Source organism: Pseudophryne corroboree, chromosome 1 (assembly GCF_028390025.1).
Source record: "Pseudophryne corroboree isolate aPseCor3 chromosome 1, aPseCor3.hap2, whole genome shotgun sequence".
In the NCBI taxonomy this organism is placed as follows: Eukaryota; Metazoa; Chordata; class Amphibia; order Anura; family Myobatrachidae; genus Pseudophryne; species Pseudophryne corroboree.
In genome coordinates, this window is record NC_086444.1 from 1,054,454,627 (window position 1) to 1,054,480,797 (window position 26,171).

Here is a 26,171-nt window from a genome sequence, read left to right on the forward strand (position 1 = left end):
ACCTACCCGTGGTTTTTTTTTTCTTTCTTCTTTATACATACTACATCTCATTATCATCCAGTCTATATTAGCAGCAGACACAGTACAGTACGGTAGTCCACGGCTGTAGCTACCTCTGTGTCGGCACTCGGCAGTCCATCCATAATTGTATACCACCTACCCGTGGTTTTTTTTTTCTTTCTTCTTTATACATTACATACTACATCTCATTATCATCCAGTCTATATTAGCAGCAGACACAGTACGGTAGTCCATGGCTGTAGCTACCTCTGTGTCGGCACTCGGCAGTCCATCCATAATTGTATACCACCTACCCGTGGTTTTTTTTTTCTTTCTTCTTTATACATACTACATCTCATTATCAACCAGTCTATATTAGCAGCAGACACAGTACGGTAGTCCACGGCTGTAGCTACCTCTGTGTCGGCACTCGGCAGTCCATCCATAATTGTATACCACCTACCCGTGGTTTTTTTTTTCTTTCTTCTTTATACATACTACATCTCATTATCATCCAGTCTATATTAGCAGCAGACACAGTACAGTACGGTAGTCCACGGCTGTAGCTACCTCTGTGTCGGCACTCGGCAGTCCATCCATAAGTATACTAGTATCCATCCATCTCCATTGTTTACCTGAGGTGCCTTTTAGTTGTGCCTATTAAAATATGGAGAACAAAAATGTTGAGGTTCCAAAATTAGGGAAAGATCAAGATCCACTTCCACCTCGTGCTGAAGCTGCTGCCACTAGTCATGGCCGAGACGATGAAATGCCAGCAACGTCGTCTGCCAAGGCCGATGCCCAATGTCATAGTACAGAGCATGTCAAATCCAAAACACCAAATATCAGTAAAAAAAGGACTCCAAAACCTAAAATAAAATTGTCGGAGGAGAAGCATAAACTTGCCAATATGCCATTTACCACACGGAGTGGCAAGGAACGGCTGAGGCCCTGGCCTATGTTCATGGCTAGTGGTTCAGCTTCACATGAGGATGGAAGCACTCAGCCTCTCGCTAGAAAACTGAAAAGACTCAAGCTGGCAAAAGCACCGCAAAGAACTGTGCGTTCTTCGAAATCCCAAATCCACAAGGAAAGTCCAATTGTGTCGGTAGCGATGCCTGACCTTCCCAACACTGGACGTGAAGAGCATGCGCCTTCCACCATTTGCACGCCCCCTGCAAGTGCTGGAAGGAGCACCCGCAGTCCAGTTCCTGATAGTCAGATTGAAGATGTCAGTGTTGAAGTACACCAGGATGAGGAGGATATGGGTGTTGCTGGCGCTGGGGAGGAAATTGACCAGGAGGATTCTGATGGTGAGGTGGTTTGTTTAAGTCAGGCACCCGGGGAGACACCTGTTGTCCGTGGGAGGAATAGGGCCATTGACATGCCTGGTCAAAATACAAAAAAAATCAGCTCTTCGGTGTGGAAGTATTTCACCAGAAATGCGGACAACATTTGTCAAGCCGTGTGTTGCCTTTGTCAAGCTGTAATAAGTAGGGGTAAGGACGTTAACCACCTCGGAACATCCTCCCTTATACGTCACCTGCAGCGCATTCATAATAAGTCAGTGACAAGTTCAAAAACTTTGGGTGACAGCGGAAGCAGTCCACTGACCAGTAAATCCCTTCCTCTTGTAACCAAGCTCACGCAAACCACCCCACCAACTCCCTCAGTGTCAATTTCCTCCTTACCCAGGAATGCCAATAGTCCTGCAGGCCATGTCACTGGCAATTCTGACGAGTCCTCTCCTGCCTGGGATTCCTCCGATGCATCCTTGAGTGTAATGCCTACTGCTGCTGGCGCTGCTGTTGTTGCTGATGATCGTCATCCCAGAGGGGAAGTCGTAATCCCACTTGTACTACTTCCAGTAAGCAAGTGACTGTCCAACAGTCCTTTGCGAGGAAGATGAAATATCACAGCAGTCATCCTGCTGCAAAGCGGATAACTGAGGCCTTGACAACTATGTTGGTGTTAGACGTGCGTCCGGTATCCGCCGTTAGTTCACAGGGAACTAGACAATTTATTGAGGCAGTGTGCCCCCGTTACCAAATACCATCTAGGTTCCACTTCTCTAGGCAGGCGATACCGAGAATGTACACGGACGTCAGAAAAAGACTCACCAGTGTCCTAAAAAATGCAGTTGTACCCAATGTCCACTTAACCACGGACATGTGGACAAGTGGAGCAGGGCAGGGTCAGGACTATATGACTGTGACAGCCCACTGGGTAGATGTATGGACTCCCGCCGCAAGAACAGCAGCGGCGGCACCAGTAGCAGCATCTCGCAAACGCCAACTCTTTCCTAGGCAGGCTACGCTTTGTATCACCGGTTTCCAGAATACGCACACAGCTGAAAACCTCTTACGGCAACTGAGGAAGATCATCGCGGAATGGCTTACCCCAATTGGACTCTCCTGTGGATTTGTGGCATCGGACAACGCCAGCAATATTGTGTGTGCATTAAATATGGGCAAATTCCAGCACGTCCCATGTTTTGCACATACCTTGAATTTGGTGGTGCAGAATTTTTTAAAAAACGACAGGGGCGTGCAAGAGATGCTGTCGGTGGCCAGAAGAATTGCGGGACACTTTCGGCGTACAGGCACCACGTACAGAAGACTGGAGCACCACCAAAAACTACTGAACCTGCCCTGCCATCATCTGAAGCAAGAAGTGGTAACGAGGTGGAATTCAACCCTCTATATGCTTCAGAGGTTGGAGGAGCAGCAAAAGGCCATTCAAGCCTATACAATTGAGCACGATATAGGAGGTGGAATGCACCTGTCTCAAGCGCAGTGGAGAATGATTTCAACGTTGTGCAAGGTTCTGATGCCCTTTGAACTTGCCACACGTGAAGTCAGTTCAGACACTGCCAGCCTGAGTCAGGTCATTCCCCTCATTAGGCTTTTGCAGAAGAAGCTGGAGACATTGAAGGAGGAGCTAACACGGAGCGATTCCGCTAGGCATGTGGGACTTGTGGATGGAGCCCTTAATTCGCTTAACAAGGATTCACGGGTGGTCAATCTGTTGAAATCAGAGCACTACATTTTGGCCACCGTGCTCGATCCTAGATTTAAAGCCTACCTTGGATCTCTCTTTCCGGCAGACACAAGTCTGCTGGGGTTGAAAGACCTGCTGGTGAGAAAATTGTCAAGTCAAGCGGAACGCGACCTGTCAACATCTCCTCCTTCACATTCTCCCGCAACTGGGGGTGCGAGGAAAAGGCTCAGAATTCCGAGCCCACCCGCTGGCGGTGATGCAGGGCAGTCTGGAGCGACTGCTGATGCTGACATCTGGTCCGGACTGAAGGACCTGACAACGATTACGGACATGTCGTCTACTGTCACTGCATATGATTCTCTCAACATTGAAAGAATGGTGGAGGATTATATGAGTGACCGCATCCAAGTAGGCACGTCACACAGTCCGTACTTATACTGGCAGGAAAAAGAGGCAATTTGGAGGCCCTTGCACAAACTGGCTTTATTCTACCTAAGTTGCCCTCCCACAAGTGTGTACTCCGAAAGAGTGTTTAGTGCCGCCGCTCACCTTGTCAGCAATCGGCGTACGAGGTTACATCCAGAAAATGTGGAGAAGATGATGTTCATTAAAATGAATTATAATCAATTCCTCCGCGGAGACATTGACCAGCAGCAATTGCCTCCACAAAGTACACAGGGAGCTGAGATGGTGGATTCCAATGGGGACGAATTGATAATCTGTGAGGAGGGGGATGTACACGGTGATATATCGGAGGATGATGATGAGGTGGACATCTTGCCTCTGTAGAGCCAGTTTGTGCAAGGAGAGATTAATTGCTTCTTTTTTGGTGGGGGTCCAAACCAACCCGTCATATCAGTCACAGTCGTGTGGCAGACCCTGTCACTGAAATGATGGGTTGGTTAAAGTGTGCATGTCCTGTTTATACAACATAAGGGTGGGTGGGAGGGCCCAAGGACAATTCCATCTTGCACCTCTTTTTTCTTTAATTTTTCTTTGCGTCATGTGCTGTTTGGGGAGGGTTTTTTGGAAGGGCCATCCTGCGTGACACTGCAGTGCCACTCCTAGATGGGCCCGGTGTTTGTGTCGGCCACTAGGGTCGCTTATCTTACTCACACAGCTACCTCATTGCGCCTCTTTTTTTCTTTGCGTCATGTGCTGTTTGGGGAGGGTTTTTTGGAAGGGCCATCCTGCGTGACACTGCAGTGCCACTCCTAGATGGGCCCGGTGTTTGTGTCGGCCACTAGGGTCGCTTATCTTACTCACACAGCTACCTCATTGCGCCTCTTTTTTTCTTTGCGTCATGTGCTGTTTGGGGAGGGTTTTTTGGAAGGGCCATCCTGCGTGACACTGCAGTGCCACTCCTAGATGGGCCCGGTGTTTGTGTCGGCCACTAGGGTCGCTTATCTTACTCACACAGCTACCTCATTGCGCCTCTTTTTTTCTTTGCGTCATGTGCTGTTTGGGGAGGGTTTTTTGGAAGGGACATCCTGCATGACACTGCAGTGACACTCCTAGATGGGCCCAGTGTTTGTGTCGGCCACTAGGGTCGCTTATCTTACTCACACAGCTACCTCATTGCGCCTCTTTTTTTCTTTGCGTCATGTGCTGTTTGGGGAGGGTTTTTTGGAAGGGCCATCCTGCGTGACACTGCAGTGCCACTCCTAGATGGGCCCGGTGTTTGTGTCGGCCACTAGGGTCGCTTATCTTACTCACACAGCTACCTCATTGCGCCTCTTTTTTTCTTTGCGTCATGTGCTGTTTGGGGAGGGTTTTTTGGAAGGGCCATCCTGCGTGACACTGCAGTGCCACTCCTAGATGGGCCCGGTGTTTGTGTCGGCCACTAGGGTCGCTTATCTTACTCACACAGCTACCTCATTGCGCTTCTTTTTTTCTTTGCGTCATGTGCTGTTTGGGGAGGGTTTTTTGGAAGGGACATCCTGCGTGACACTGCAGTGCCACTCCTAGATGGGCCCGGTGTTTGTGTCGGCCACTAGGGTCGCTTATCTTACTCACACAGCTACCTCATTGCGCCTCTTTTTTTCTTTGCGTCATGTGCTGTTTGGGGAGGGTTTTTTGGAAGGGACATCCTGCGTGACACTGCAGTGCCACACCTAGATGGGCCCGGTGTTTGTGTCGGCCACTAGGGTCGCTTATCTTACTCACACAGCTACCTCATTGCGCCTCTTTTTTTCTTTGCGTCATGTGCTGTTTGGGGAGGGTTTTTTGGAAGGGACATCCTGCGTGACACTGCAGTGCCACTCCTAGATGGGCCCGGTGTTTGTGTCGGCCACTAGGGTCGCTTATCTTACTCACACAGCTACCTCATTGCGCCTCTTTTTTTCTTTGCGTCATGTGCTGTTTGGGGAGGGTTTTTTGGAAGGGACATCCTGCGTGACACTGCAGTGCCACTCCTAGATGGGCCAGGTGTTTGTGTCGGCCACTAGGGTCGCTTAGCTTAGTCATCCAGCGACCTCGGTGCAAATTTTAGGACTAAAAATAATATTGTGAGGTGTGAGGTATTCAGAATAGACTGAAAATGAGTGGAAATGATGGTTTTTGAGGTTAATAATACTTTGGGATCAAAATGACCCCCAAATTCTATGATTTAAGCTGTTTTTTAGGTTTTTTGGAAAAAAACACCCGAATCCAAAACACACCCGAATCCGACAAAAAAAATTCGGTTAGGTTTTGCCAAAACGCGGTCGAACCCAAAACACGGCCGCGGAACCGAACCCAAAACCAAAACACAAAACCCGAAAAATTTCCGGCGCTCATCTCTAAAAAAAACATGTGAACCCCACAAGCAAAATAAAAAGCTGTGCAGAAAGCACTAGGGCACCTTCCACGATTTTCTGGGTTGGGGGTTTAGTTACTAAGGGGGGTATTCAAATAGTGCCGTTTGTTCAACCAGCTGAAAAAACTGCACTTTTTGCCCGTTTTTAGGTCGAATTTACTTTTAATCTATTTAATGCCCGTGCCGTTTTTTTTTCAATGGTCAAAAAATCCAGCACTGGTGAAAATCACATGTATTGGTGAACTCCCCACTACAGGTTGAGTATCCCTTATCCAAAACGCTTGGGACCAGAGGTATTTTGGATATTGGATTTTTCCGTATTTTAGAATAATTGCATACCATAATGAGATATCATGGCGATGGGACCCAAGTCTAAGCACAGAATGCATTTATGTTACATATACACCTTATACACACAGCCTGAAGGTCAGTTTAGCCAATATTTTTAATAACTTTGTGCATTAAACAAAGTGTGTCTACATTCACACAATTAATTTATGTTTCATATACACCTTATACACACAGCCTGAAGGTCATTTAATACAATATTTTTAATAACTTTGTGTATTAAACAAAGTTTGTGTACGTTGAGCCATCAGAAAACAAAGGTTTCACTATTTCACTTTCACTCAAAAAAGTCCGTATTTCGGAATATTACGTATTTCGGAATATTTGGATATGGGATACTCAACCTGTAATACATGTTTTTTGCCGAATTCGCGCGCGGGGGGGGGGGGGGGGTTTGGGCGCAATTTTCACCCATGCCGATTCGACAAAAAAAAAATGGAAAATGGATTAAAATATGGGCGAAAATGCCCGCAATTGAATACCCCATGTCAAATTAGTGCCATTTTTTCGACCAGTCAAAAAAACGGCACTTCATTGAATACCCCCCTAAAAATAAATTTCCATTGATTTGTATCGATTTTAAATCAATGGAAATCAATCTCAGTTGATGTTGGGATTCAGGGACTGAATTTTTGATATTCATTTTTCAATGTTAGTAAATGTGTGTTTTAGCCATGGAAGTAAAAAATATACCCCCTGGAGTCTGCGGGCTAGGGACTAAAATGTTTATGTGCAGGTGTATACAATCTTTAATAAAGACAGATATTTATGACAAACATGGCATGATGGCATAATCTCCTGACAGTTGTGTCAAGGATGCATGGACCAAACATATGTTTAATAAAATAATACATAAAATTTTTTAAAATACCTACACAAAATGGAGGACTAGAAGGAGCTCTAGGGTCTTTTCTTCTATCAAATTATAGGCTTCATGCTTCTGCTTTTAAAAGCTTTTATAGTGTTAATTCAGAACTATGCTTGGTAGAGCTATGCAAGGTACTTATAATGACTGACTCAGTAAATGCTACATATATCACCATAACATTCTAAGTATGCTCACATCAATATGTCCAGTTGATGAAATCCATAAATTTTAAAGGCAAGTCTGTGACCTCTTCACATTGTGAAAGCTATTTAGCAAAAAACCCAAACATATGACCAACAGATAACGTCACTGTCCCTAATGAGCTGTAACAAAGACGATGACAACTGGCGATGAAGCCAGTGTTATGTGTTCCTCTGTTAATAATAAATCTTTCTTAGAATTTTTGTTCCAGCAAACAATCACTATGGTCATATGCAAAGAGCAGAAATTACCTTATCAATAGGGGACGTCAGTAATGGGGAATTTTACTGACTATAACACAAGTGACATGTAAAGGGCAACTCTGAGTGGTAAAACCCACTAGAAGAGAAATGTCATATATGTAAAATGTAAACTGTAAAATACCAATATGGGTTCAAATTTAGCAGAAGCTGTATCAGTACTTGTCCTCCAAGTACATTTTAATACACACCCACTTTGCAGTCCTTGGAACAGTCCCCTAGTGTGTGGTGGCAAGAATGAAACATCACCTAAAAGTCCAACTTACTGTGAACAAAGCTCTCAGTGGCTGCACTACCATTGGTGCAGGAATGCGCTGTGTCCCCCTCCCCTTCTAAGGCTCCCAAACAGCCTCTCAGCACCAGCCTCTTATGTGCACACATGGTCTAGCATGGGTGCCCATTGCACATGTACATGCATGGACAGAGGAGGGCCTTTTATAGCAGAGAGTGGGCCTGAGAGCAAACAGCGGCCTGGAGATGTTCTGTTCCGTCCATGCCATCACCCTTTATTTGTTTAAACTTTTCAGTTTTTCTCCTACAGCAGAGATTTTTAACCTTTTACAACTCGCGGCACACTGAACAAGATTTAAATATTGCCAGGGCACATTCAAATATAATGGTGATGCATGGTGCAGTTGCATGTCCTAGGATGTCATGTCGCAGCTTCTCCATGGTTAACACCTGAGCCACATCTGAGAAAGACAGAAGAGCCCAACACTGCCCGGGCCAAAATTAGAACTGGCTCTGAAACCACTAAACCCACCAGTATTGATTGTTCCAGGGCCTCAGTAGTGGCAAAACACTGACGGGCCTGGCTGTGCTTCTATGGTGGCACACAGTGGCGGATCTTGCCACGGGCAAGCAGGACTTTTGCCCGGGGCGCCGCCTTCCGGAGGGTGCTGGCGCCATCCGGAGGGCGCCGCACCGTGGCAAGATCCGCCACTGCTGCCCGCTGTGTCCCTGTCCGCCTCCGCTGCCGTCCCCGTCCCCATCCCCGTCCCCGTCCGCCTCCTGAAGGGAACTAGACGCTATGCGTCTAGTTTCCCTCCTGGAGAGTAACTTTGCTGAGCGGTGCGCGATGACGTCATCGCGCACCGCACAGCAAAGGTCCTCTCTACGAAGGGAACTAGACTCATAGCGTCTAGTTTCCCTTCGTGGAGAGGACCTTTTGCTGTGCGGTGCGCGATGACGTCATCGCGCACCGCTCAGCATTCAAGCGGCGCTTTTAATGTACAGGGGGCGTAATTGACCACGCCCCCTGTATTAGGCCACACCCCATTTCCTGCCCGGGGCGCAGAGCGCCCTTGAACCGGCCCTGGTGGCACACCTGGAGACTGCTCAGGGCACACTAGTGTCACGGCACAGTGGTTGAAAAACACTGTCCTACAGAGTCTTGCTTGGTTTAGCATGTGTTAAATCAAAAGATGTATGGACATCTGAACTGTTTTTATTACATGTTGTGTCGTTTGATTTTGACTTTTTGTTATATTTGGTTGAAGTTCAGCTAAACCCACTATTCCACAGATGTGCAAATAGATGGCAATTGTAAATATGATTATAGGGCCTTATTCAGGTTTGTTAGCAAACCAAAAAAGCAGACTAATGGGCAAAACCATGTTGCACTGCAGGTGGGGCAGATGTAACATGTGCAGAGAGAGTTAGATTTGGGTAGGGTGTGTTCAAACTGAAATCTTATTTGCAATGTAAAAATAAAGCAGCCAGTATTTACCCTGCACAGAAACAATATAACCCACCCAAATCTAACTCTCTCTGCACATGTTATATCTTCATTTGAACAATCTTATGTCGCAAAATGAAATTTCCTTTATGCCTGAGGGTGCTTGTGAGATTTAAAGTAGATGCACTCTGTCTGTACTGGTGTAACTGTATTGTGTTTACTGCCATCCAGAGGATAACAGTAATGCCCTGTGCTAGCCCCACCCCCTAATCACATTACATCATGACAGAAGGGGAGAGGCCGACGGCAGTGGGAAGAGCAGCAGTGTCCTGAGGAGCATCTAAAAAACACTCTGGGTGGCACTGCAGCAGTGATACAGGCTGCAGGCTGCCGTTCCAGGCCTGATAGCCAGAAGCAAGTGCCATGGGGCAGCGATGGTGCCGCCTTCAGAGCTCATCACTCAGTGTGGCACACAGCCCTAGTTATGGCCCTACTTCCATCTGACTTACTTGACCTAATACAGTATTTTCATGTTATTTTTTTTATTAGTTTATTATACTAAACTTTAAAGGTAGGTTAGGGGGCTTCTTTCTCATATATATAAGTTTGTCAGAATGAAATACCTTACCATTCCTGAAAAGTTAGAAAAATAATAAGCACTTTGATTTTGTACAGTCCAGGATCAGATTACATATGGATAAATTCTACAGTTCCCTATGCTTTACTACTGATTTTAGCATGGAGTGACCTCCAACTGGTTACAAAATATGATACAATTGTGAAATGAAACAAAGGTCACAGAGTACTTGCATCACCGATCTGTCCTATGGGATGGAGTAGGACCTCATCTGAACCCAAATGTTAGTGTTGCTCTTCTACCTGAGTGCATAATGGGTGGTGGCAGCAGAGGATACTGCAGTGATGTTTGACAGTGATCCTTCCAAAGCCACAGGTCTACTATTCAAATAGTGTATAAACCAATGGACTCACTCAACAAATAACATCCAACAAATAGAACATTTATTGCTAATCCATTACTGCACATAACAATAAAATAATAAAATACTGCTGAGGTTACATGACAAAAAATGATTGGAAGCCGCTTCCTGTGTCATTTCGTTATTTGTCAAAGCCACCATTATGGAAATACCTACTGTAAAGCCAGTGATGTGCAGTGCGGTAAATGGCTGGGGAGGCCAACATCAGGGCCGAAACTAGGGGGGGGGGGCTAGGGGGTCACGTGCCCCGGGCGCTGGGCTGTAGGGGGCGCTAATGAGCCCTGTTCTGGTGCAGCGATTTCTTCCACTGGCTCCCCGACAGCAAGTGACCTGCTGTCAGGTGCCAGCAGCACTAGAGGCTCCCAGCGCTTCCTGGATGCGGACCACGAACACATCGCGCGTGTGACGTCATGACGTCGCGCGTGCACAGGACGCCACGCGCGCACACGGCTACAGAGACGACGGAGGTGGAGGCGGGAGTCTGGCAGCCGCACACTGTCAAACCGCACCAGAAAAGAAGGTGCGTACTGGCAGAGCACAGTGGCAGCACTGGGGCTAACAGGCCAAGCCCCTGGCAACAATACATAACAGAGCACTGATAGAGGAGGAGGGGGGAGCCTATTAAATATATAGTATATACACTGTGAGTGACTGACTCCTCAATGTAAATTTTGGGAAACCAGTATATATATATATATATATATATATGTGTGTGTCTGTATATTATGTATATATAAATATATGTATCCGCACTCAGGGTCTTTTGAAGTGTTACAAGTATAGTATCAGGTGTCACATCAAACAAGCAATGTTCCGGGGCCCGTAGCCTCTCCTTAGCCCCTTTGGGCTACGGCCCCGTAACATTGGCTTATTTGATGTGACACCTGACAATATACACATATGTATATGTATATATACAGTATATATATATATATATATATATGTATATATATATATATATGTATACACACACACACACACATGTGTACATATATATATAGTGCTGCGGTCAGCGGCACTCATGTCTCCATTAAAGGATGACACAGATGTAGTCTGAATTGTCAGACTGCGTCTGTGTCATCCTTTAATGGAGCCGTGACGTGAGTGCTGCCGACCGCTACACTATACAGTATGTTTGGTAACTATGTGGTTACACCTGGAGGGCATCGGTCTTTCTATGCACTTTGTGTATATATATATATATATCACACACGCACACACACACACACACACACACACACACACACACACACACACACACACACACATCCTCTTCTTAATGGCACTCTCTGTCAATAAACAAATGCCGGGGTGCCCTCCTTCAATCATGTAGGCTCAGCTGTGTTCTCTGGGTAATACTTTGTAAGCATGTCCCCGATAGATATTCAAGAACCAGGCGGCACTCACCGGACTTTTTCAAATCATCAAATGTATTGAGAGCTGTAGTTACAAATAAAGAACAGCATATCGAGTATCACCGACGTTTCAACGTCCTATGGACGTATTTTATCAAGGTGCAGTGGTATATATCTTTCTTTGCAGCACTGCACCTTGATGAAACGTAGTTATCATTATTTTTATTATTATTATTTTCTATCTTATTTATTTCTATATTATTAATACTATTATTATATTTATGTTAATTTTTTTCTTTTGTGTGTGTGTGTGTGGGGGGGGGGGGGCGACGAATTAATGTCCTGCCCCGGGTGACAGAATTCCTAGTTTCGGCCCTGCCAACATGGGGATAGGTCTGAATGCTAGGAGCGGTAGGACCCCCCCTCCCCTTCCCCACCCAGCGGCTGCAGACAATAGCAGCCGACGGGGAAGTGTAAATCAAACCCCCCAAGCTCCCCCCCTGTGTACCTGGCAGCTGTCCCCTCTGTTGAAAGGAAAGTCGCAATGTTTCTGATGTTTTGATGGTGCCGACCGATGTTCCGATGTTTTTTGGGAGGTAATTTTATTTTTATTTTTTTTACAAATATAAAAAAAAATATTTAACTAAAATAATTTTGGATAAAGTTAAATTCATGTTCTTCACCTAATTCACAAAAAAAAATAACAACAATTTCTGAGTGGTTTTTGGGAAAAGAAAAATCAGTTAAGTGGTTAAATCAGTGGTTCCTAAACTTTCTTGAATCCTGGCACCCTAGAGTATCAGCATTTTTTTTTTTTTACGGTAACGCTAGTCCAAAATTTTCTTACTGAGAAATTCAGCCAAAAATATTAAATTAAGGAAATTGTGCTCATATGTCATCCTTAGGGTCAGTAATGTGGTATACAGGTTTGCAAGTCTGTTTGTCTACATATTTTATTATTGGCAAGCACCAGCATGGTTTTGCCTATCACATGAGCCATAAATAATTTGTTTTGGTCCTGGTCCATCAAACCTTAGCTCCCCTACAAGTGTCCTGCAGCACCCCAGGGTACCAAAACACCCAGCTTGAGAACTAGTGGCTTAAAGCATTTTGTTTAATTTTCCTCTTATCCATAGATCATGATTTGTTTTTACTTTCCTAAATTAAGGCTTTTCCGCCCAGTGATTATGTGGCTGATTATAGTTTCCAAAAATAGTAGGGGAGTGAATCTTAACAACCCCTGTTACATCACTGTACTTTATACATGAAGTGGTCGCAGTGTGCAGTGTAGTTATGTATACAATTATTTATAAGTGCCAAAGAATTTGTTACAGTGGAATATTAATAAGAATCAGTCATTAAACTTTAGAACAATGTACTTATTGTAATAGCAGACATTCTTCTCTTATATATGTAGAGTCCTAATTATATTATATGTTCTTCATTTATAAATAGCATACTTTCTATGTCAGGCACATAATCACATGGGGCGACTGCTAGTGGGGCTGTCTTTTTTATTATTATTATTATTATTATTTATGTGTGCAGTTCTCACCTCACATCAGGTCAGTGTTGTTGTGGGGAAGGGTCTAGGGCCCTCATTCCGAGTTGATCGCACCAAGCACTGTTTGCTGCTGGTGCGATCAACTAATCTCCGCCTATGGGAGAGTGTATTTTAGCATAGCAGGGCTGCGATCGCTTGTGCAGCCCTGCTATGCTAAAAAAGTTTCACATAAAACAAGACTAGCCCTAGACCTACTTACCCTGTGCGACGGATCCAGCGATGCACATCCCGGCTTTGACGTTAGACATCCGCCCTCCGTTCGCCCGGACACGCCTGCGTTTTTCTTACCACTCCCCTAAAATGGCTGTAAACTGTGAGTATCCGCCCCGAAATGCCTCCCGCCTGTCCATCTTCATGCAATTGCCACTGCGATCACATTTGTCGCTGGCGGTGTCGTTGCCTGCGACGATCGTCACCAGGCAACGCCGCGCATGCGCATTTCTGACCCGTTCGCACCGCAGCGAAGAACCGCTGCGTGCGAATGGGTCGGAATGACCCCCTAGGTAGGCTGACCTGACAAGGGTCTGCATTGCTCTTGAATCATGGCTGGTCTGAAGACTGGAGACTTAAGAAATGCTGTTTAACCCACCCTATTGTAGTTCTTTGTATCCCCCAGTGTTGTGGTTCATTTGTGCTGAAAGATTGAACGTTGTAAGTGCAGAAGTCAGAGGAACAAAAGTTTCTAATCTAAAGCAATGTTTGTATGTCATCCGATCATGTGATGAACTACTGTAGGTGCAGTCCACATTGAGACTATCCATAAACACGCTTTTTGCTTTTCGCTTTTCGTTATGTCCTTCTTTCAGCTCTTTTGTGCATTTTCCTTGCCATTTCGATGTGTGTTACTTAAATAAGTTGTTTATTAAAAAGTATAAAAAATATAAATGATATGGTCAAAGTGGTTGTTTATTTTAAATAACGAATAATGACAGGAGTTAGGGACGATGACAGGAGACAGAACTTTGTGACCCTATAGCAACATTTTGAAGGGGCAAAAGAACAAAATGAATTAATGAGGAATAAGAAAAGCGCTGGTATATGGCAAAACAATAATTATTTTATTTTCTATATAACAGCAGTAATAACAATATGAAAAAAGATCTCTATATTTCACAATTTTGCCGGCCGGCTTACTTGTTAATATAATCAAAGCACATTACCATAATTAGATTTGACAGATATTAAAACATTTAGATAACATTCACCAAGGACAATCTCAAGCCAAAAGTAACAACAAGCATATAGGGGTCTATTCATGAAGCAGTGAAAAGTGTGGACAAGTGAACCAGTGGAGAAATTGCCCATGGCAACCAATCAGCATTAAAGTAACATTTATAATTTGCATACTATACAATTGTAAGGAGCAGCTGATTGGTTGCCATGGGCAACTTCTCTACAGGCCCGCTTCTCCACTCTTTTCACTGCTTCATGAATAGACCCCTAATTCCGCAAAAAAGCCGCAAAAAAGCGGTGCAGTCAGTTCAGCAAGGGGCAATTGGCAGCGATAATAGATGTAAGCATTGCTGATAGTAGCAAGATTATCCCAGTGAGAATATTATGTTAAAAATGTAATCAATTTAAATTAATTAAGCAATTGGCAGCGTGTAAGTAAGGAGAAATAAGTGTGTTTACCACTTCCTAGAGTCCATTAGGTGCAGAGTCCTCGCGGCCACTGGTGCTGTTTAACCATTTATAGTGGCCATATCCAGAGGCTTGTATAATCCGGACTTCTTACAGATTCTCCAAAGAGTCTCCTTATTATTAGCGTTCATTTGCACTAAGAGAACCTCTTCCTTAGTGTTTCCAGTAAATTAAACTACAAACACACCACAGGGTAATGTGCATATGTTACTAATGTCCTAAATTGTAAAGCATGAACAGTTTGAATGATGCACTTACCAACATAAGCTAAAGAAAGAAATAAACCTGAAATTCAGAATGCATACTGTAAGTGTCAAAAACCTGCAGCCAAAATAGTGAGGCAGCACACGAGCTGTGTGTGATTTTACTGTATAACATCAGTGGTCTGTGAATTTTCGCTAATTGTGCAGCCATCGTATCAACCGATGTTACTGCTGCCTTTATAGTGACTTGCACAGGGGGGGTCATTCCGAGTTAATCGCTTGCTAGCAGTTTTTAGCAGCCGTGCAAACGCATTGTCGCCGCCCACTGGGGGAGTTTATTTTCGCTTTGCAGGAGTGCGAACGCCTGTGCAGCAGAGCGCCTACAAAAGCATTTTGTGCAAAACAAGACCAGCCCTGAACTTACTCTTCGTGTGCGTTGATTCTAACGTTGGAGGGTTGGCTTTTGACGTCACACACCCGCCCAGCATTCGCCCAGCCACGCCTGCGTTTTCCCTGGCACGCCTGCGTTTTTCTAAGCACTCCCTGAAAATGGTCAGTTGACACCCAAAATCGCCCCTTCCCCCTCATTCTTCTTGCGAATGAAAACGTTGCTAGAACCTGTGCAAAACCACTAAAGCTTTTGTACCCGTACGTCGCGCGTGCGCATTGCGGTGCATGCGCATGCGCAGAAATGCCGATTTTTAGCCTGATCGCTGCGCAGCGAACAACAGCAGCTAGCGATCAACTCAGAATGACCCCCAGTGTGCATAGCTCTATACCTGCCCAGAATCTGCATTGTCATTTTCTGTACTCTAAGTTTGTCTGTCTGCAGATAAGCGTATGCACCGCCCTGGAGACAGATACATACTCCCACTACACGCCCCTGTTACACTAGAGGGATAAACACTAGAGGATGCGCCCATGAGATCCTATGAATGAGGAGACAGGTGCAGAGCGCACCATTATCTAACAGGAACATGTGTAAACATATTCTATAGAGAAACAGTGGTAAAGGTGGTGAAAAGAAGGGTGGCGCTGAGAGAAAATAAATGGCTGATACTTATCTAGATACTGGGGTATGATGACCTTATGGTGTATCTTCCTTTTCTTTTATTATCTTTGGAGGTATCCTTCCAAAAACATTTTTTGGATAGTGCATGCAAAAAAAGATGGGAATAGTTGTAGGTTATAATATGATCCCAGTAGAACATATGTTGTTTCTTCTATATGGCTTTATATATTGTCTATCTCAATGGATATATCCCAACTTATGAGATAACAAATGGTAACAGGTTGTAGGACCGGTTTTAGATCATAGAGTGGTGTAGAAAATACACAAAGGATGCTTCCTGCAGTGCGTACCTAACTTACACTAGTTAGGTGCAGTGTTTTCATATCAAGGTTTCTTTTCAGAATAATTTGGAGCGTAAAGCTTCTCTATTGGACATAATTCTGAGGTGAAGGCGTACCTCAACTTACACAAAGACAATTGATAGCAGACTTATCAAGGTATCTTTTTAGCATAAACCCAAGATTCGACCATAAATCAGGCAGTAAAAAATTTTTGGGAAGGATACCTCCAAAGATAATAAAAGAAAAGCAAGATACACCATAAGGTCATCATACCCCAGTATCTAGATAAGTATCAGCCATTTATTTTCTCTCAGCGCCACCCTTCTTTTCACCACCTTTACCACTGTTTCTGTATTTTCTTTGGATCTCCTTGGGATAGATCCAGGTTAAAAGCGGGAGGCAGCAGAGACTTCTACAGGAGCGCCAACGAATTTCCCTAGACTCCCTTTCAATTTTTGTATATTCTATAGAGAGCTAGTCTGGGGAGGGAATGAAAGCAAGAACATAGGTAATCGCTAAAAACTAGTGTACGTATCTGGTGAGAGCATAAACAGTAGAACTAGACACAGGGTAGAGGCACAGAGGAAACATGAAAACAAAGGAGATGGGAGGGAAAGAAAGAAAGAAAGAAAGAAAGAAAGAAAGAAAGAAAGAAAGAAAGAAAGAAAGAAAGAAAGAAAGAAAGAAAGAAAGAAAAAAAAAATAGTATAACAGCAAGAGGTCTGAGAAGCCAGAGGGAAGAGCTCTGTGAGGAGTGGTGGTGTTGTAGATACACCAGTCACACCAAGTGATAAGGAACCTATGGGAGATATTGTGGAGGTAGGCAGATATTTCCTACATGGCTGCCACATGCCATATTTTATTCATAACGCACTTCCATGCCTAGCAATCAGACAGCGAGACACATGTAAAATATGTAGAGAGAGCTTATCTTGTAATAAAGAAGCTGTGTAGTTGAAGCACACACTGACTTCACCACGGTTTTATTTCATCAGGTTGACCGCAAACCAATAACAATTACCAGGTAAATGTTCACAGCCCTATTACTGACTAACAGGGCTGTGAACCGGCCAGCTTTCCCGATGTCGGACATATAGACAAATTGCCCTGATAGACCTTATATACCCTAGACTCCTCCTACCTCTCCCAGACTGTCAGGCAAAGGACACTCCCACCTCGGCCTTTGAAAGGAAGCTCTTCACAGGTGCTCTGTTTTGATCAGTCAAACGCTTTCATCTGTGCTAGGTGTCAGGGAGAAGTACACTGAAATCAACAAACCGGTAACACACACATTTTTTTAACTCTGCAGCACACTGTTCCTATTGCTATATATACATATATATATATCTATATATATATATATATATATATATATTACTTTAGCAGTATCACAAAGGCAGCTGAGTATTGCTTAGTCACCTCAAGAAGATTTTATTCATAAATTGCAATTTGTTTATAAATTTAGCCAATTAGTCCTAGTGAAGCTGTTGCACGGTAGAATAATGGAGTGACTTCCTAAGGTGCAAATTTGTTACCACCAATTGGCAGCTAAAGGGTTGAGCTTAATCATGGGCTGTGGACAGTCTGCATTTTTTTTTAAAGTGCTTCAGCTACCTAATTTTGGTTATAAATGGGATATAAAGATGCTCCTCTGCACACATTTTTAATCTGACTTCATATAAACACAAACTGTATGTGAGTTTTTGCAGAGTGAGTTCAACTTCCAAAACTCCCTCTGGTGTGTATCATTCAGATTTATCCCAGTCATCAGTGTGTGCAGCTACCTCCATGCTGATGTCACAGAGACTCAGAGCGGGCAGGAGCAGGAACGCATTGCAATGACTTCATGATTGTATTTATTATTATCACTTTATAAGAAGCATGTTAAAAGCATGTCTAATTATTTTTTTCATAGTACAGTATGGGGAATATTCAATCAGAGCGCGAACCCCCGATAATTGCTGTTTTCTTGCTGACTTTACCTCGCAGCTTATGGAGCTGCAAGGTTCAGCCCAACATAGAGCATTCACACGTGGGGTAATCCCTGCTGAGTGAATTGCTCCAGCGCCACAATTAGCTGCGTGTTTTTTCCCAGTTTAACGCGCTAAGCTTTTCTCCAACAGCTAAAACCAGTTTATGATAGTGTTTGTTAAAACAGCTCATCTGGGCGCGCTAGTACCTAGGTGACTAGGCCACTCCAGGCATAATTTTCGCTAAAATGTGCATCTTACTTGCACAAATAAAACAGCTGGATGTGACAAAACTACTTTGCTAGACTGCACTAATCTATTTCATGTGCGAAATTTGTACATCTGTGTGCAAATGAGTCTGAAGCTGTATATGAAGTGTTACAATGCAGCGGCTGTAGCTTTTTCTCACACCAAGTTGTGCTACATGTGCAAATTTGTTCATGTTTAAAACTAATTCCTGTGCAGTTAAAGTCACTGCCCAGTGTCTCTATTACTATGTGATTGGCCTTTTGCTGCATCTGCGATGTGAATAAAAGGCCAAATTTAAAGGAAAAGTCAGTATGCTAAACATCTCGGAGCAGCTCAGTCACACCTGGAGGCTCGGTGTATGAGGACACATCTGTATTATGAATTGGGGAACAGTTCTGAGGCATATTAAGAAATGGGGACACTGCTGTGTGGCATATTATTAATTAGGGACACTGCTGTATGGTATATTATGAATTGGGGACACTGCTCTATGGCATATTATGAATTGGGGACACTGCTGTGTGGCATATTATGAATTGGGGACACTGCTGTATGGTATATTATGAATAGGGGACACTGCTGTGTGGTATATTATGAATTGGGGACACTGCTGTATGGTATATTATGAATTGGGGACACTGCTGTATGGTATATTATGAATTGGGGACACTGCTGTATGCTATATTATGAATAGGGGACACTGCTGTATGGTATATTATGAAGAGGGGACACTGCTGTATGGTATATTATGAATAGGGAACACTGCTGTATGGTATATTATGAATAGGGGACACTGCTGTATGGTATATTATGAATAGGGGACACTGCTGTATGGTATATTATGAATAGGGGACACTGCTGTATGGTATATTATGAATAGGGAACACTGCTGTATGGTATATTATGAATAGGGGACACTGCTGTTTGGTATATTATGAATAGGGAACACTGCTGTATGGTATATTATGTATAGGGAACACTGCTATATGGTATATTATGAATAGGGGACACTGCTGTATGGTATATTATGAATAGGGGACACTGCTGTTTGGTATATTATGAATAGGGGACACAGCAGTGTCCCCGTGTGTTACACTTAATCAGATCAGAAACAGGTCATTGTATAATTGTGTATGGGAGGGGATGGATAGAGATCTTATGGACTGAGGTTGTGGTTGCAGGGTAGGACAGTAACTAGGGTTGTGCCGGTGGTGCTTGGCACACAGTGCCTATGCTCTGTGGGTGGAGACCCATCCGGCAGCACCCACAGTGGCACCCACTCCTTACAGTTTTCTAATACTGCCGCTAGCTGTAGAGCTGCCCGCCCATATGCTCTGCCCCCTCTCAGGTCCCTCGTCTCCTGCCCACAGCATCTCCTGGGAGAGACGTGATGACGTCTCTCCCAGTCCCATCCCACTCCCACAATGCCCTGTATGGCATTTGGGCAAACACTGGGCAGCACTGAATCAGGACAGAACTGAGAGGTCCATCATGTCAGACTCAGAGAGAGAGCTTTGACTAGGCAGCAGTGAGGCAGAGGGAGCAGCAGGTACAGCACAGCACCCAGTTACAGAACAGTGTGCTGTTATACATTGAGGTGTAAGTGTGCTGTCAATTTATAAGTTGTGTGGCATACTGCATATAGGGGGTGTACTACTGTGTGGCATGTTGTGTGTAAGGGGTGTACTACTGTGTTATATGCTGTGTGTAAGGTGTGTACTACTGTGTATAAGGGGTGTGCTCAGGGGTGTTTTAAGAGAGGAGGGGACTCGCGTTCAGCCTCCGTCGCAGGCTCCCTCCTCTCCGGCAGAAAATAGACTCTGGCTTAATGCCAGAGTCTACTGTGCATGCGCAGGTCTCCGGGAATATAGCGCCTGCACTTTGTTCCTGGGGCTATCTCCAGTGAGCATGCACAAATCACTCAGACTCCGGAATGGTATAATATATCGGTGCAGTGTGTGCGTCGTGGGCTCCCCTGGACCCAGTTATACACTGCACCCATTATAGAAACGTCTATGGGTTTGCGCCTGTGTGGCATGCTGTGTATAAATGGTGTGATGCTGTATGGTGAACTGTGTAAAAGGCTTACTACTATGCAGTGTGGCTTACTGTTTAAGGCATACTACTGTGTGGCGTACTGTGTATAAGGGGTACTACTGTGTGGAGTAATTTGAATTGGGCATACTATTGTGACCATACCCCTTTCCTAAGAAGACCATACCTGTTTTTGGCATGCACTGTCCCTGTTCACAGTGTTGGGGGAAGACGGATCTGTGGTAGGGTAATGAGTAAAGACGAAGGAGGTTAATAAGTATAAGGGGATAAGTGTTGAGTAGGCTTTATTATGAGGATGAAAGGGGTAATACATGTATGGTGTAATGGTTAGCAGTACTGCCTCACAGCACTGAGGTCATGGGTTTGATTCCCATCATGGCCGTAAATGTGTGGAGTTGTATATTCTCCCTGTGCTTGCGTGAGTTTCCTCCAGGTACTCCAGTTTCCTCTCACAATCCAAAAATATACTGGCAGGTTAATTGGCTCCCAACAAAATTAACCACACCATACACACTGCACCTATATTTAATACTTACCTTTCTGGAGTCCAGCATCGGGCGCTGCAATTGCGTCAAAAATCACAGCCAAAATGGCCACCACGCATGTGCAGTAGTTAAATTGGTCTCCGGAACATGGCGGGCAGGGGGCTTAGGTTTAGGCTGTGGGAAGATGGGGGTAGGTTTAGGACCACTGGGGAGGTTTAGAGTTAGGCTGTGGGTGGTGTTAGATTTAGGCTGTGGGAAGGGCGGGTTAGGGGGCATTGGGGCAGGGATGTAGCGAGGGTGGCTCCGGTGGAGCGCGAGCTCCAGGCGCCGGAAAAGTTAGAGGGCGCAATGCCATTGCACTTGCAGCCGCAGAGCAGTAGGAGGCGAAGCAGAGGTGGTACACACTGACTCGGACTCAGAGACTAGGTAGAACAGAGCAGATCTACAGTATGTATGCTTGAAGCTGTGCAGCAGAGTTACTTCTGTCCTGCAACATCTCTCTTTTTCATGGAACCTATCTCTACTTCAGATGCTGCAACAGCTCTCTGCTCTAAGCTGCTGCAGCACCTCTTTCTGTCCTGGCTTCTGCAGAACCTCTCTCTGCCCCGGCTGTTGTAGCACCTCTCTCTGACATGGCTGCTGCAGCACTTCTCTTTACATTGATGCTGCAGCACCTCTCTCTGTCCTAGCTACTGCAACACCTCTCTCTGCCATGGCTGCTGCTGCACTTCTCTCAACATTGATGCTGCAGCACCTCTCTCTGCACTAGAAGCTGCAGCACCTCACTCTGTCTCTCAGGATGCTGCAGCACCTCTCTCTGCCCCTTAGGTTGCTGCAGCAGCTCTCTCTCTGCCCATCAGGCTGCTGCGGCACCTTTTTCTGCCCCTCAGGCAATTCTGGGCTATTATTTTCATTAAAGCATAGTGGAATTATCAGGTCTGGGATGCCAATTTTAGGGTATTATTTTTATTGAGGCATTGGGGGATATCAAATGGGGGAATTTGGTGCATTATTTTTATTGAGCGTGTGGGGGTTTTCAGGTCGAGGGTGTGTGTGTGTCACATTTGGGGCATTATTTTCATTGAGGAATTGGGGGACTGTGAGGTGAAGTCCATCAGGGCATATATAGTGTTTTTAATTTATTTGAATTTAACAAGTAAATAGTTCCATAGCAGCTCTACCAGGGTGTAATATGTATAAGGGGCTCAACCACAGTGTAACGTGTATAAGGGTCTCCACTGTGTGGCGTAATGTGTATAAGGGGCACTACTGTGTGGCATAACATGTATAAGTGATACTACTGTGAGGTGTAATGTGAATTTGGTACTATTTTTTGGCCATGCACCTTCCCAAAAAAGTCATTATTTATTTAATATTACCAGTTATTTATATAGCGCACACATATTGCACAGCGCTTTACAGAGAATACACACCAGTGTTAATTTTAGTTGGGATCCAATTAACCTACCAGTATGAGGCATTAATGCTAACCATTACACCATGCGTACTGCCATGCCTCTATATTGTTGTTGCAAGCCTTCGGCACACACAGGTCCTCATTCCGAGTGGATCGCTAGCTGCTTTCGTTCGCAGCGCGGTGATCAGGCAAAAAAATCGTCATTTCTGCGCATGCGTATGGGCCGCAGTGCACACGCGTAAAGTACTTTCACACGAAGCTATGCAGTTTTACACAAGGTCTAGCGGCACTTTTCAGTCGCACTGCTGATCGGTGAGTGATTGACAGGAAAGGGGTGTTTCTGGGAGGTAACTGACCATTTTCCGGGAGTGTGCAAAAACGCAGGTGTTTCAGATGAAAACGCAGGTATGCCTGGGGAAACGGGGGAGTGGCTGGCCGAATGCAGGGCATGTTTGTGACGTCAAAGCAGGAACCAAACTGTCTGGAGTGATCGCAAGGTAGTAGTAGGTCTGGAGCTACTCAGAAACTGCTCGAAAATATTTACGAGCAGTTCTGCTAATCTTTCCTTCGCACTTCTGCTAAGCTAAGATACACTCCCAGAGGGCGGCGGCTTAGCGTTTGCACTGCTGCTAAAAGTAGCTAGTGAGCGATGAACTCGGAATGAGGGCCACTGACCCTATTTCAAACAGGTGGCATTTAAAGTAAACTTTTGTCCTGAGCTCCACAAGGTCTAGAACTGGCCCTGTCACCAATTTAGGATTTTTAAATATTGTTTCTTTTCAAATGTAACATGCCACCACATGTCGCCTAGGCCCCCAATTCAGTAAAGAGGAGGGGGTGCCAAAACATACCCTTGCTCCAGGCACCATGGCACCTAGCTACACCTCTGCATTGGGGGAAGGTAAGTATACTTATCTCCCTGTTGGGATTCTCACAATCGAGATGCTGCGGTCGGTAAAGTGACCACCGGGATTCCGACTCCAACCCTATGTGAGTGGCCAGTCTCTGTAAAGTGCTGCGAAATATGTATGCGCTATATAAATAACTGATAATAATAATAATAATAATAATAATAATAAATACTGCTATACAAATTTAATATTGATATAGATAGAATTTTTACCATATATAAAATAAATACAAATTCTTATTTTTCCTAGCTTTGTTCTTCCCTCCCATTGTGCATGAGAATTGAGGGATTAAAAAATATGTTTTATTTGTAACAGAACAACCTAATTGGCCAGGGTGAAGCCTGTTTTATAAACTGTGAGGCGCATAATAGGAGGGAGTAGCATTCTGCAATTCAGGAACACCTAATCAAAATTATAACCTCACGGCCCAGCACCCCACTATAAAAATGTTCTGACACCCCAGGCTGGCACTCTATTAGTGCGGAGGGTCTTGAATAGACATTTATATATGTCCAGAATAAAGACTGAAGCGGTCTAGAAAATCTATGAAAGCAAAGAGACACGTCTCAAGTCAGCGGAGAATGAAATATGAAAGCAGCTTTCTCTGACTGATGGCAGTCACTACTCCCCGTGGAAAGCAGAGTGATGAGAAATGCCCAGTAGGTGGCGCTGGATGTGCAGTAGCGGACGTGGGAGGTGTGAGTGACACGCCCATATGGTGTTGCTGGGAGAGGCAGGAGTTTGGGCTCTGCTCTGGCTGCAGTAGTACACTAGTGGAGTGTGTGAGAGGTGTTGCTGGAGCTGGATGGGTTATTTCCAAGGAACCTTCCCCGAACAAGCTGTTATCCCAGAACGTCCTGCGCAAACCATGGCACTTGTGCTGGATACTTGCTGGATTACTTTGTCATAACCTCTGGGTCCTCTAAGTGTGGATACTGCAAGACCTAACCAGGAGCAATTGATTACTAATTCCCGATCATTTGCAATGACTGTGCCCAGGAAGACTTCCACAGGAGCTCTCTAGTTTCTTTTCATTTTGTTCCAGCTCTGGATCCACTGATGTGCAAAGAGAAGCTGGATATAATGATCTTAACACGTAAGATTGCAATTTATTATTTGTAATTATGTGAGGCATGGCATGTTATAGGGGTATTGCAGGCTCAGCCCCCTCCTCACCGGTGCGAGTGAGAGCCTAAGCGTGGGAATTGCTATGTGGAGTGTGGTCCCTGACTGCTGGAGGTGCAGCACTTCATTAAGAAAGCTGCAGGGATCCCTGATCTCCAGGTATACTGGGGTTTTCATTAGAAGAGGGGCTGCCTGCTGGGGTCTGTGAGCTGGAGGGGAGAGGGGTCTGACTGTACACCTTCCCAATCCCCCTACCTTTCTATAAGACCACAGATGTGTATATAAGATGCATGCTCTGAGCTTTACATTGCAGTGTCTGCAGGCTGTAAGTTTCCATATGCTGCCTGATGCTTATGTATTTGGTGGAATGATAACCGTAACGGTATTGTAGGCTGCTCTGCCCTTTCCCTATTGCTACATGTATTCCTAGCATCCTGAAAGAGTAGAGTAAATTCCTCACCCAAATAATATAACTACATTTAATGTTTTGCCCTCAATACACATCACTTGGTACCATCATTTGTACCCCAGTGTTCTCACTTCCTGTAGGACCACATGTCTGTATGTTGCAGAAAGCAGACTACATTGGCTGACTTTTGCGAGTTTATATTTGTTCCTTTTTAAAGGCACAGACTTAGGAAATAATATCTTTGAAGTTCTCGCTAATTAGTCTGCTGGCTTTTATAAAGCAAATGACCCCCTACTGTTTGTGGTGCCCATGATGTCATAAGTTGCCTTTTGATCCCTCCCAAAAAGCAACACCTCCTGCTGGTAGTAAAAAACCCATATATATCTTGCACAAATAGAAAACAAATTTTCCTTGTGTTGTCAAGCTGCCATGCTTATTTGCCTACCTCAAAGTAAAACATATGGGTCTGCTAGTGCTAATGTATGTAAGACTCCGGAGCCTAAAGTCTAATATTGACATAGCCCTCATTAGAAACTTGGTGAAATAAATAGAGAATGCATTTAAAATAAATATATATTATAAAAAAGAAAACCAAGGTATTTGTGTATAGTAGTTCACTGATTTTGTTATTTAATAATAAATTGTTTCCTTTTGTATCTTTTTGTCCCCAATTGTAAAGTCCAACTGAATATGCTGGCGCTATACAAGTAAATGTTAATAATTAAATAACATTTACTAAACTTTTTCCAATTACCATATAGCTGTGATGATGCCCAAAGCATAAGTTCATATCTGCATTAGTTGGTTGTTGTATTCTTGCTCTGATGGCGCCAACATGCCAAGTTCTTGGTTATTCTATTCCTGTGGCAAGTTATTTACTTTGAAAATAAAATGAAATTATTTTTAAAAGGAGTGGAAATAATTTTGCCAAACGATGCACTTTGATTGGTATTTTTCCTTGAGAGGCAGTGGGGAGATGCACTTATTTCTGCTGCATTTTATGTGCTAAGCCTCTTATTCACAGCAGAGGGTGAAGTGCTGCTTGTCAGATCATTTTTGTGTGCTTCATCTGAACCAGGGGAAAAATAATACCGTAACAGATTGGAGAGCAACTTCAGAGTATAAATCTGTCAGCAACCCTGGAAGGGTGATATAACTTGGCATCCATCTGGTCCACAGTCTATTGCTAGTCTACAGTGTGGCTAATTAGTGTTAGGTGATGTCTTTAACCTACCAACTTTGTCCTGCCATGCTGTCTTTTACTTCCCTAGCAGATGGTGGCAG

At 44.3% G+C, this 26,171-nt stretch overlaps 1 protein-coding gene across 2 annotated transcripts in view; it reads left to right on the forward strand.

Moving 5' to 3' along the window:
* DLC1 (DLC1 Rho GTPase activating protein) overlaps positions 1 to 26,171 on the forward strand; it is an 856,713-nt gene that overhangs the window by 782,321 nt on the left and 48,221 nt on the right. The window contains exon 1 of one of the 2 annotated variants that reach the window (XM_063920869.1): positions 24,049 to 24,449. The exons of the other annotated variant lie outside the window; for it this stretch is intronic. Coding sequence (XP_063776939.1) covers positions 24,413 to 24,449 — 37 coding nt within the window. The 5' untranslated portion in view covers positions 24,049 to 24,412. Of the gene's footprint in view, positions 1 to 24,048; positions 24,450 to 26,171 lie in introns of those variants that run through there. 2 annotated transcript variants of the gene reach the window in all.